General features: G+C 32.6%; 2 protein-coding genes across 5 annotated transcripts in view; one reads left to right on the top strand and one right to left on the bottom strand.

Moving 5' to 3' along the window:
• LOC126778325 (U7 snRNA-associated Sm-like protein LSm11) overlaps window positions 1-12368 on the bottom strand; it is a 32318-nt gene extending 19950 nt beyond the window's left edge. Inside the window, exons 1-2 of the mRNA XM_050501837.1 lie at window positions 12052-12368; window positions 1190-1308 (exon numbers count right to left, since the gene is read on the bottom strand). Coding sequence (XP_050357794.1) covers window positions 1190-1308; window positions 12052-12346 — 414 coding nt within the window. The 5' untranslated portion in view covers window positions 12347-12368. The remainder of the gene's footprint in view (window positions 1-1189; window positions 1309-12051) is intronic.
• LOC126778106 (ecdysone-induced protein 74EF) overlaps window positions 1-14518 on the top strand; it is a 161886-nt gene that overhangs the window by 47230 nt on the left and 100138 nt on the right. The window lies entirely within an intron of this gene.

Genomic DNA, 14518 nt, shown 5'->3' with positions numbered 1-14518 from the left:
AGTTTTATCTCTATTTGTACCTTCTACGTATTCTCCCTTTTTTAAGACACCTTTTTTTAGAGTAATCTCAGTTGATTTAAGATTTACACTTAAATATTGTAAGTATCTATAATATTACTATTAATATAATATAGCATCCTTTTTTGAGGAGAAGGTTTGGAGCTTATTCCACCACGCTGCTCCAGTGCGAGTTGGTGTAATACATACACATGTGGCAGAATTTCAGTGAAATTAGACACATGCAGGTTTCCTCACGATGTTTTCTTCACAGTCAAGCACGAGATGAATTATAACAAATAAATAATTACAAATTAAGCACATGAAAATTCAGTTGTGCTTGCCCGGGTAACCCACACTTTCTTACCACTGGGCCATTTCGGCTTACAGCTATGCTATGCTAGCTATATAGACTATACATAAATAATAGAACATCTATTTCGGCACAGCATCCTCTGCTATCGGCTAGTGGTCGAGTTCCGGGTTGGACGCGAGCCAGATGCACAAAGGATGCACAAACGCCCTTTGTAGTTATGGTGATGGGAAAATGTAATATTAGAAATTATAGTTGCGGAGGTTGTAAAATATGATAAACGTGCTGGTTAATCATTTTTCTGGCGAGTTCTAACAATAAAAGTTAAATTACCGTCTATATTAATCTTACTGCTAAACTGAGGTCCACTCTCCTTGAGAAGATTTGTTTATTCCACCACTCTGCTCCAATGCGGGTAGGTATATTGTAAATTATATCTTTATTCATCTTAAATTATCAATAGCGCAAAAAAATGGTAGCTATTTATCTTAATCTATAACTCCTTCAACCCATTGATCTAGTAGCTAGCTAGTCCGGAAGTAGACCCCGAAGCCCCTATTTAAATATGGGGTCGAGTCAACGATAGTTATTGGATTGTATGGTTACGAAATTGAAGATGTTTCATTTTACTGCCACAAAAGCAGAAAATATCTAATATACCTAATGTTACTTGGTCGCAGGGTTGGGTTATGTGCCACCAACTCATAACATATTGTACCGACAAAAAACAATACTAGTTATTCCAAGGATTTGGACGGTAAGTGACATAACATCTTACCAACAGTTTTAATATATATATACATACATCTCCATCTCCAACTGAAATGTGGTTTTCTAAGACAATTGTTGTACAGTCATTAAACAAATGATGTTTCTTACCTTGATCCTTAACCGCTGGTCCACGCATTCTTTCAAGGCTCCGAGAGGTCCTACCATCGTTTCAATACGCGTTATCACATTTTTGACCTTTTTTCTGTTTCTTGTAGTTGGAACGAGACCTGAAAATAGTCGGAGTTAATTTTATAAAATATAACAGTAAAATAACAGTTAGATTTCAGATATTTTCATTAGCAAAATACAAGGTAAATAATTCCAAAAGATACGCATTTTAGGTCCTGAACCAATTTGAGTTTATATTATAATACTTGTTGTCGTTCTATCAGATAAGACAAAGCCATTTCATCCATTCATCAAACCGTCATCCAGCTATCCCAACTCTTGGGTGAGCCAGGGAATTTTCTTCAAGCATTTGTATTTAAATACTATCAAGCAATTTACCGTGTTAATCACTATAAATAGGAAACTATGTTTTGGTTTTAAAACGATTTGATGTTAAATGAAATACATAGAGAATATTAACATAATAGATTTAATGGTTCCTTATAAGGAAATGGCGCTGACCTTTGCCATGCAACACGCTCGAAAGTTGTGCAGTCATCCATCGAGAAAACTTTCAAAAGAAAAGCTTGCGAATAGTCAACAAATGAAAGAAAATCATTGCCTCGATTTACATTAAGTATTATATTGAAAAATAACATACTAAATACATCGGATTCATTAAACAATAAGAACACCTTTATTGTAATATTATCCTCCACAGAATTTAAGAAAATATTTCCGGAACAAGAAGATTTATTTAAATTCTGCACAGGCGATATTTTTTAGAACTAAATGATCCAAATTATATTGTGTTTTTAATTATTATAATGAAAAAAAAAACAATTTATTACCATAAATCAAATCATAATAAAACATTAGTCAAAATAAATTAAGATATTCCTTCCGCATTTATAACAATTCCATGAAGCAACGCAACAACGCGTGTTGCTACAATTAATTAAAAGAAAGTAAAAATAATTAATCGCTAACGATTTTATAGCTGGCAACAACGCGAAATACTCTTTATGTGTTTCTACAGGTGCGTTTTTCAATACAACGAAAACACGGAGCAACGACTTTTGAAAATACGTCAACCTCTTATAAGTACCATTATACAAATATACTATACGTTATATAAAACATACGGTGTACTGTGAATCATTTAAACGAGTTTATAAACACTTTTGTTAGTAAAGGATTTCAGCTTAAAAAGCCCCGTTTTTGTAGACTTTTAATTTACATATAATTAATAAAAATGGGTTTTAGTGACATTAGGGTATTTTTTTTCAGAAAAATTACCAGAGTTACACGTATAAAATACTAAATATTAAGTGATACCAAGGAAAAAAAATAATAAATGATGACTGGTAAAGGATAGCTAACGTAATTATTATAATTATCAACCATAAAACAAAATTACGTAGCACTGAGAGCGTACGTTGATTCGGTCAAAGATCTCGCGCATCACAACATCTCCGAAATTTTTAATTAATAAATATTTCATTAAAATATGTCGGTGTTGTCAATGTAAAATAATAACGTAACATAGTAATAAATCTATGCAACTCTCGAGTCGAGGTACCAGGGAGGCATAGCTCGCATGCGGTCGCCGATCGCGAATTACTTTCACTCGACTATCCCCGGGCGGTGACCGCGCGCGGGGTCGTCGTCCGCGAGCCGAGCGCGGGAAACGCCGCCATCATGCCATTCAGAAAAGCGCGCCATGTTTACACAGATGCGCACCGAAACGCGTTGCATCACTTCCGTTTGCGCTCCGTTTCGTACACATTACGCGTACGTAACACGTGCCGATTTACTCGTCTAATTGATAAATTGGTGTAGACTTATCTTCGCGTTTTATTTTAATTATTTATTAGATAAAGTGGAGAGGTATTGATTCAATCAATCATCAACACTATAACCTTAACTATTTTTTTAAATAGTTCAAATACAATGGTATAGTATTTGAATTATTTTGATAACATGAAAATTTAATAAATTATTTATTAAATTTAATTTGTGAGCAAAACTTTATCTCCAGTGTATTCTTAACCTACTGTATTTAATTTATAGCCCATCATTTAAAGTAAAGTAATGAAGTAATACACGCAGATATATATAACTACGATAAGATGCAGCACGGCCCGGCTCACGCGCAGACGCTCACTCAGCACTGCGATAACACGCGACTATTGTAACTCAACTGAGTCTGACTCTAAATCAATACGCATATTATCATCTAATTTAATTTAATATTGTGTATTTGATTGCAATATGGAAACTGGTATCAATTTCATTTTACTTAGTTATCTTACAATAGTATTAAATATAATAGAAATCGGGCAACGTCAAAATGAAATTGAATTCGATTTTTAATCGGTGTACTTTGGAATCCATAGAAAATACCGCTTGACACGCTACACATAATTATTTTTTTATCTGTATCAACATATCAAATAATTTTCCAAGATATCAATTTACACAGTTTAGCTATGCAACGTTCGTACTATGGTTGCTATTTTTTTTCTTTCCCGTGAATATCCGGGGGTGTCAATGACCGATGCACCGGGGTGCAACGCAGATAGCATGCGTCCCACTCATGTGAAAAGCGGTTATGCAACATGCTCACGCGAAAGTCTTCGTACGTAGCCAACGGAGATCTTCGATGACATGATAGACACTTGCATATGACACTACATTGTGATCTCTCTTATATTTTTGGAAAGCTCTTCCGGCGACATCGAAATTTAGGATATTATTATGATATATGAAAGAGTTATAACCTACTAGCCCGACTCGGCTTCGCACGGGTTTGCTCAATATGTTTATATCGTAATACATATAACTCCATTTGTTTACGCGGCGCAAGCCAGAAAAATCTCACACAGCATAATTTTTTCCGACAGTTTCGACAATATATAATATATAATAAACTATTATAATATTCAGCCAATTTACACAAAACCGTAATGAATTATACACCTAATGCTACCTCATAAACCAGTCAGTGCATTGGTGAAACTGAAAACCGTACGAAAATCTGTTCGATAGTTTTTGACTTTATCGCGTTCAGACCAACCGACGCGGCGGGGGACATTGTTCTATAATTTGTAGTGATAATTATATTTTAGTTATAATTTTATATTTAACTGCCTATCTATCAGTCAACACCCGCATCGCTCGGGTGTTTAAAAATTAAATTAAATTTTAATACGTTTTATGAGTAATAAAAAAGCAATGTCCTATTTCACAGCTCTGTGCCAAACTAATTAAAATTTATCCAGTCGTTAAAGCGCGATTGACTAACATCCAAACATTTGCATTTAAAACATTATCAACATAATGTTTATGTACTAGATTTTGCATTAAAATATGAGATAAATCGAACTCTACAAGCGAAAGTACAAATAAATTTCTATTTCACAAAAACACAAAATTGCAATTAAATAAAGACGACTTTAGATAACTTGTAAACTAACAAATAAAATTACACGTGAAACGATTTTGATAATAGTTTTTATTGAATAGGATATATCAAGGTCATAATTAATAAACAAATTATATATTGACATTAAAGAATACTTTAGTGAAAAGAAAATGTTTGTCATTTGTATATGTCATTAGCAGAAACTGAGCTACAGACTATAAAATCTTTCGTATAATGACGAGTATATATAAATTGTACCGTAATCGCTATTGTGGTTTCGATTTCAATATCCGATTTAATCTTCTCGAAATCGATATAGAATATCGAATAACGCTATCTCGCGCGTACGCAACAGTAAGTCGTTTTAACTAACTTCCTTATTTTAAAACGGTATGGATACGCTAATTAAACAATGATAAAATCTAACAACTAGTTCGAATTAGGTTCGTATTGCAAATAAGCATCTCACAAAGGAACTGGCCAGCTGTGCGTTTCGTTATTGCTCATATAACTTTCGCGCACCATTTTCGTTAAACAAGCGGGAAAATGGACGCCATCATGCGATTGCATGCTAGCCCTAAATAAAATGTGAAATAAACGCATCGCATTACAATTAACTGTGAATTTCTAATAAAAAGCGCACGAAAGCGAAAAAAAAGTACTTGTTTTTTAATATCATTTTATATTTTTTGGATTCCCATGCATATGTATTTCATTTATATTATATATTGTTGAACACCTATTTGAGACACATGCCTTATTCGAAACTATTATCTAAAATAAGTTGAATAAAGACGAGAGAATGTTTTGTGTAATAATTATAATAAGACAAGGCCGAGCGATGGGTCACGGGCCGTATGCAAATCACTGATGCCATTGTTGATATGCAACTATCAATGGGTTCTGTTATCCTATTCTGACTTTTGAATGCTTATAACGGTGAGACAGAGACAATAAGAATACTCAAAGCTAAATCCATGATCTACAATATTAGAAAAACTTCCAGATTAAAAATGTTGCAATTGTTGGCTGTACAAAACCTGCTTCAATATTATTATTATTTTTGTATTGACACTGTGACTTTTCCTTGTGACTCAAACTGTAACCAAAAAATCTTGGAACGTCCAAGGTTGTCTGTCCGACAGCCCTGATGATGTGACGTCATATAAAATTAAAGTACTTTTAAATAACCGAAATGGCCAGTGGGTATAGAACGTGAATCTTAAACAAATATTGCGCATTTAAATATAACCAAAAACAATGAGTTATAGTATGCTTTAATGTGTTTATAATTCATCTCGTACTCGGCGGTGAAAGAAAACATTTGACGCATGTTTTTCTACCAACTCGTACTGTTGGTGTGTGGACGAAAAAGTCGCAAACTTTAAGGGGAGAGGAAAACCTATGCCCAGCGTTGGTACATTTACGATCTCAACGAGTTCTTTATTTTTTAATAATAGAAAAGTTGGCGATTAAATTGGCCACATGATCATATACTAACATTAACATTATGCGATTCATATCACCAACGTCTTGCCAACTCGCTACGTTCCCTGTGTTTCTAATTACCCTGACTCACTATTTAAACCTAAACAGTGATCTAAGGCGATGATGTTTAGCGATAGAATACGAAACTGGTGAGTGGGATATACAAATGAGCTGGCTCTGATCTCGACTTGGCCTTACTTGGACTTACAGTATGGAGATATAATTGTTTGATTATTTTGGGATTAATTAGTTTTCACAATAAAAACTATTTAATAGTAACTTATTGGGAAATTAACTCGGTAGCTGTAGTGTAACATATAATGTAAAGTTATCTTATGTAATTATAATCTAGCCTTCATACTGCCACAATACAAGATATTCCTTTTGAAGGTAAGGAGATATATAAAATTATAAAACATGAAAGCAAAAGGACGTTGAGAATTTTTATTTTCATAAGAAAATTGTAATATGTCAAAAAGTCAAAGATATTCACCTTTATTAGATTTAATGTATTCTTTTTTATAAAAATATCTTTGTTCCGTTTTTGAGCAAAGACATTATTAAATTCAGTAATTCCGTGAGGCCATTAACCTTGCAATAATTGTTTGCGCGTACAAAGTTTGTTTACAAATGATCATAGGTACGTCTCAATTACTAGATAAATTGAAATAAATTAAGATCAACATATCATCGCTCATCAGAATAGCTAGTTTATGTACACTACATATTTACCATAGACAACAATAGAACGGCATTATATAATTTTACGTTTCATGTTTTTTTAAAGATTTTGAATTTCGAATACCTCTCAATTGTAACGGAAATGGTGAGCAAATGCTAAATAGAATTAAACCTTCTATGTATAGCGTACCTAAAGAAAACAACATGAAAAATATTAATTAAGTTAAGATTATGTTATTTAAAGAAATCCAATGGTATTCTGTTTTAATAAATAAAACGTACAACATCGCTCGTTGGGTCAACTGTTTCTTATCATCCTTTTTTATATTTTAATAACTTTTAAATTGTAATGTTGTCTTAAAAAGCACATATATATAAGACATACATATGTATCTGATAGAATACATTATGCATTCACAATTGAACAATAATAAATACTCATAAGGGATTACCATTTATGGATATATTATATTATTTGGTACACATATTATGTATAATACTATAATATACATAAGTGTTCATGTATTCGGCGACAAAACGGATATACAAATAATTATAAAGATCGACGACCTTTTTTGTACACGAGAAAAATAATCATACTGTTATAAATCATTCATTGAATTTGAGAAACATTTCGTCTCATTTTCTATTCATATAACTAGATGATTATCAGCATATAGGTTTATACAGGGTGTCCCAAAGACTTATCTCACGATAACCAATAATAAGTCAATGTGACCTCTAGTGTCTTCATTTTTGAGATATTTCGATTTCATTATTGTTTTCGTAACGCCTATATAAGGTTAGAGTCGAATGAACTTTAGAAAGAAACATACTAAATTTGATCAAGATTACTTGGTGTTTGAATCAATGATTCTTTTAATTGTATGAGGTGTTATATAACACGCGGTGTGGATATTAAAGAGTAATAGCGATAAATAGTGGTTATTCATCCCTAATTATTTCATTCACACGGTCCGCCGACCGATCGCACGCGTCGAAGTCGTACAAGTGACTGGGTGGGCTGAACTTACCAGACGATCGAATTCGCTTGGACATTTTTATATTATTAAACAAAATAAAAAACCGACGAGATTGAATTCAGATGAACATGTTTGTAAGTTACACGATTATCGATTGTAAACCATTTTAAATTATTCTCCGTTTTGAATTTGGAACATTTATAGAAACGATTGACAGATTAAAAAAATCATTAATCGAATCACAGATATAATAAAAAAAACCACCTAGAAAACTTCTACTATAAATTCTACTATAAACTAAATTTTGTTTACTTTACATTACTTTGTGAGGTTATAAGACATCATTATTAATAAAGACCAGTCTCGGATTCCATTAAAAAAATCGGATTGTTAATATTACACATATTAAATGAGCAATAGGGCGGTAAATTTTTTTTTATCCCATCGGGACATTTAACGCATGGTGACTCTACGGGGCCGTTTATCCCGGCCGGGGGGAACGACCGTCGCTGACACAGAGCCGAGCGTTGAACGGCCTAGAATGACCTCGTGCGTGACCTGGGGTAGTGGCTGTTAAGTGGTGACGTACGCACGTGGGAAAGGGTTGATGTCTGTTAACTGTTAACAGACTACTAGCGACTTTACTGAAGTGGAAATTAACATTTTCATAATTATTTTACTACTAGCAACCCTTATGTATGTGCAACGCTGAACTGTTAAAAATTTAATGATATGCAAAAACGTTACGACGAAATAAAGACATCAATATTTTATCACACGAAAGTATTTGGTTTTTTAAATATATTTATTATGTTATTATCGCGGTTTTCACTAAATAAGACCAATGCAGAATTCAAGAATTTAATTGTATAAATGTACAGTTACGATATTATTACCACAATAACTTTTTTATATAGAATAGGAAGGCGGACGAGCATACGGGCCACTTGATGGTAAGTGGTCACCAACAGCCATAGACATTGGCATTGTAAGAAATGTTAACCATCACTTAAATCACCAATGCGCCACTATACTTGGGAACTAAGATGTTATGTCCCTTGTGCCTGTAAATCCACTTCTTATGGTTCGAAATAAATATTTACTACAAATAATAAAATTGAAATAACGCTAACAGCAATATTTGTATTTCTGTTTGAGCCAGTTAACCAATCACTTGCATGAGGAGCATACCGTAACAGCCTGTGAATGTCCCACTGCTGGGCTAAAGGCCTCCTCTCCTCTTTTGAGGAGAAGGTTTGGAGCTTATTCCACCACGCTGCTCCAATGCGGGTTGGTAGAATTCACATGTGGCAGAACTTCAGTGAAACTAGACACATGCAGGTTTCCTCACGATGTTTTCCTTCACCGTAAAGCACGAGATGAATTATAATCACAAATTAAGCACATGAAAATTCAGTGGTGCTTGCCCGGGTTTGAACCCACGATCATCGGTTAAGATTCACGCGTTCTTACCACAGGGCCATCTCGGCTTTTTTCTCTGGTTTCCCTTCAAAACGTTTAAATCTTTCGCATGAGGAGCATAACATCGTTTAATTCGCGGTAGAACTGAGTAGGTACCACCCAGACATTAGATTTCTACCGCAAAAAAGTAATTAGTATTCGTGTTCCGATTTGAAGGATAAGTGAGCCAGTTTTTTTTTTTCGGATTATCTAGTACTGTTGGCCTTACTGGCCTCTACAGCGTCACCGGGCGGGATGGGCGAGTATAACTCAGCCGGATGTTGGGAGCCACACAGGGCTCAAGAGAGACGGGCGTCCTAAGGGTGCCTTCTGTGAGGCCGGAAGTGAGCCAGTGTTATTACAGGCACGTGGGACATAACATTTTAGTTCTAAAGGTTGGTGGCGCTTTGGCGATAAGGAAAGATTAATTTTCCTTACAACGCCAATGTCTATGGGCGGCGGTGACACATATGCCTAACTCTTCTATAAAAAAAAAAGTGAAGTTCTCATGGCCGGTCGCGTAACCAGTCAGCCATGATATCCATAACTGTAGTGACCACTTATCATCACATTGCCTTGGGTTTGCTTTTCCCGAAGTTTTGTCAGATTGCTTTCGAACGAAAAAGTTCAAGAATTATTTCAGTGTTTCTACTGCTGATACTTCACCTCAGGATCAGAGGCAGAAAAATAACACATACTGTTATGTATACATAAATATAAATCAAGGTTGAGCATGCCTCTACTGTTACCTTACATAAAAAATATATGTAAATGTTCATACCTTAACATGACTGCACAATTAACTTCTGGGAAGAAAAATACTACTTGAGGGTCTCATAAAAATAACAGTTAAATTGTGAAAAAAAAAATTTGCATGACTTGACATACATTAACATAATATAAAAAAGTTCTCACTTAGTTGAGCATGTTTACGAGACCAAAGATTTCTTTTTAAATAAATCATTGTTAATTGTGTATATAACATAACATTTGTTACTGATGTCTATATACATGTATTCGGAACTTTAATGTCCTTTGCATAAATTATTAGTGTTCTTAAATAAATTACTTAATAAAATAGAAAATATAATACATGCATCTATGTAATGTATTTATAACTATAGTTAAAGTATAATTTATATATATGAAGGCAGATTACACAGTGGACATCTGATGGTCACCTTAACCGACATATACTTTAGCCATAAGAAATCATAGCTAATCTCGTTTACCACAATGTGCTGCCAAATCATAGGACTTAAGATTATATGGCCCTCATGTCGCTCCTTCCTCAAATTATAAGGCATTTCTGCTTAAAATACCTAGACCCTGAATAATCAAACATTTAAACTTAAACTTTATTTACATCGTCATTTTGATTACATAGTATACATTATTGCAATGTTTCTTATAATTTTAAGATGAGCGGGTTGGCGTGGTTGGTGGATGCTTGCCTTTCACGCCGAAGGTTGTGGGTTCGATTCCCACCCAGGACAGATATTTGTGCATGAACATGTCTTTTTGTCCTGAGTCTGGGTGTAATTATCTATATATGTATGTATTTACATAAGAAAAATAGTATATGTAGTATATCAGTTGTCTGGTTTCCATAGTACAAGCTCTGTACAAGCTTAATTTGGGATCAGATGGCTGTGTGTGAGAAATGTCCCAGGATATTATTATTATAACTTAAAGTTGACTTTTAATTAAATTATATAAACAATTTTTTACATGATTTACCTGGTTTTAGTTTTCCATTTCACAAAAATGTTATTTATTATTATGACTAGTGCTTTCATTATTATTTATATAATTATTGTGATGACAACGATGATAATTCATAAAAAGAATTTGATAATGACAACATCAGCTAGGCTTTATCTCTTATTAAAGAGAAAGTATTTTAATTTTCCATCATACCGCTTCACTGAAGAATGGTGGTATGTATTGGTGCAGTAGTAAGTATGTAATTGATTCTGCAATATATTCCTTTACCACCAAATGTGAGATGAATAATAAGCAGAAATTATGCATATGAAAACATGGGAGTGTTTGCCTAAGCGACAATTATCTGATACATACATAGGTCTTAGTACGAATTGGCTAAGATATGGCATAGCAGCCATGTATGAGATTAATTACGACTATAAAAAGGATATTATAAAGAATACAGAACTTTTCAAATATCCGAAATATCTCATCAAACTATTGTATTACAATGTTATATAAGATTTTTGCTATAACATAGTTCAAACTTCAAGTTTATATTTATACTTAACTTATAAAGTTTATTTAGCTATAAGTTTCTTCCATACCATGAAATATTTCTATAAAAAAGATAATTATTAATTCTGTTTATGAACAGAATCAAAGTGAACATGAAGTGAAGTGAATGTTGCCAAAGTAATTTTAGAACATTCAAATGGTACTGGTGGTAGGGCTTTGTGCAAGCTCGTCTGGGTAGGTACCACCCACTCATCAGATATTCTACCGCAAAACAGCAATACTTAATATTGTTGTGTTCCGGTTTGAAGGGTGAGTGAGCCAGTGTAATTACAGGCACAAGGGACATAAAATCTTAGTTCCCAAGGTTGGTGGCGCATTGGCTATAAGCGATGGTTGACATTTTTTACAATGCCAATGTCTAAGGGCGTGTGGTGACCACTTACCATCAGGTGGCCCATATGCTCGTCCACCTTCCTATTCTATAAAAAAAAAATGAAGTTTTAAACAACATTTCTATAGATAGTAATTTAAATGTTATATTAAATATAACACTAATAATATAGCATTGATCTACACAATATAACCTTAAAACGTACCTTCATACTGGGCGAACCGCTGTTTGTTCTTTTCTTCTAATAATCTTTCTTGCTCTTTCTTCTTTCTTTCTTTTTCTTCTTCGCGCTTCTTAAATAAATCATGATGTCCTACAGAAATTATAGATGATGTATTTAAGTTTTGATATTTTAGAGCGGCTTCGAATTGTTGTAAATTGTCATATAATGGTGCATCTTCAACGGGTAGCTGTAGTTTAGTAGCGTATAGGGCCTTGGATGGGTCAAATTTAGAACTACAAGCACTTAATTCAGATTCAGATGAAGATTCTGAAGACATTTTTAAGTAGGTATTCAGAGCTTTAATAAATAAAAACAAACACTAACTGTCACCTAGTACCTGTCAAAGTGACTACTCGCATCACTTCAGTTGCGTTTCGTTTTTGCTCAAATCATAAAGATATATCATAATTTTAATTAAAAAAAATCCATAATCATTTAGTTTTTATTAAAATTTAACATTAAAAATATACGTAATTATATGCCTTTTTATTTAAAATGGATAAATTTTGAAAATTTTGGATGATTATAAAAAAGGATCGAAATAAAAGTATTTTATTATTAATCATTTATAAACATAACACTTATTCGAAGTTATTAAAATAAAATATTAATGAATTATTCATAGGATCAAACAAACAGGCAAATAAATGAATCAAAATGTTCGCAAGTTGTTAGACTTGAAACATGTTTTTATACTGGCATTGCAGTCATAGCAATCTCGTGATAGAATGTTGAAGGCTCTTCCTAACTCCAATAATGTATTTAATTACAGCTATTATGAAAGCATTATAGCAATAAACCAGAATAACATTCTTTGTTTCAATATACTTTAACAGTATAATATAATTTAAAATTATGCTTTAAATCGCGATTACTATTTGATAATAGATGGCGCTAATTGGAAATTGTTAATCAAATTTAAATATATAATGTCAGCAAATGTAAATATTATGTAAAATCATGTTGTTCGCTGATATTCTGAATAAATTAGATTTTATCTTGATATGTCGAACTCATTGCCAATGTGGCGATAGTATACAACAAGGTCTTCATAGTAGCATGCAGTAGGAAGTAATCGAACCAAGGTCGACTGGAGTCGTATCTAATATTATAGAAGCAAGTGAAAAATATGGAATGATACCAAAGAAGAAACTATTTTACAGTATTTTTTTTTTAAAAACCATTTTCTTTAAAACTTAATTTTAAAACTATAAGAATGAAATAGTAATTAAGTCCTTTTTTACTTTTAGAGAAACTATGCTCAGTAGTTTTATTTATTTATATATACTCATTATTTATTTATACTCAGTAGTTTTAATTAACGCTTTGTTTTATTATATAAATCGTTTTTTTTTACAATACGGATAATTATATACAAAACATATTTGTTTGTAAATCAGTCGTATTATTATGATTCAAAACAAGATAAATATGTATGATTTATTTCATATTCACAAAACATTGCGTAACGCCAAGATTGCATGTGCGCAGCTAGTCAGTTACCATGACAACTGCAATATGGCCGCCGAGTCAACGTTCTAGTCACGCCACATCATTTCATTTCACTTTTCACTACGACGATATATTGACAGTTTGCACATTAAAAATGCATATAAAACATAAGATTATTCTCTTAACGTGAAATCGATCAATTGCATAATCCGTTTTCGCGCTGTAGTCGAAATGCAACGAATAATAATGGAATGGATGATACTGTAATTATATTTTTTTTGTAAATTAATAAATAATAATAATAATGCATAATTCATGTAACTTTAAATTATTGCTCATAATTTAATTCAGAACCTAATCGACAGGTTTACTAATATTTTCACGTAATTTATTTTACTTTAAGATTAAGATATATCAGACAATTCTAATTTATTCTTTAAAGGTATAATAAAAAAATAAAGATTTTACAAAACATTAGAACGGAAAAATCTAAATACTCACAATCAAATGCTTCTAAGCGAATGTAAAACTAATTATACCTACAATAACAATAATTAATTAAAACAATGGTTAAGAAAGCACCTAGGAAGTGCATAGAAAACAAAAGTCTATCTTTGTACGCTACTCAGCAATTATAGAGAGAGGCTGTACATGAAAACTTTTTGTTATATTGTTCATTTGTACATCTTGTTTAGTTTACTTTCCGCACATTGTCAAAGCTACATTATATATTCTTTCTAATAATGGTATTCATTGTGTTGAGAAACAATAATTATTCTTTGTATCAAAAAAATACAAGTTTACATTTTTTTAATGTATGACCATCATGCTACAATACAACGTAAAGCTACTTTTTTTATATTTGTCGAAAAGACAAATGACTACTCCCCCTGATGGTTAGTGGTAGTAGAGTCCAAACGCGACGACGGCATTGTAGTTTCATTACATTCGTCATAACAATGACATATTTTTTTTGTCTAGTGACATAAAACCTAAA

The sequence above is a fragment of the Nymphalis io genome, chromosome 2, assembly GCF_905147045.1.
Source record: "Nymphalis io chromosome 2, ilAglIoxx1.1, whole genome shotgun sequence".
Taxonomy (NCBI): domain Eukaryota; kingdom Metazoa; phylum Arthropoda; class Insecta; order Lepidoptera; family Nymphalidae; genus Nymphalis; species Nymphalis io.
The sequence above is the reverse complement of the archived record's forward strand: the minus strand, read 5'-3'. Positions and strand labels throughout refer to the sequence as shown.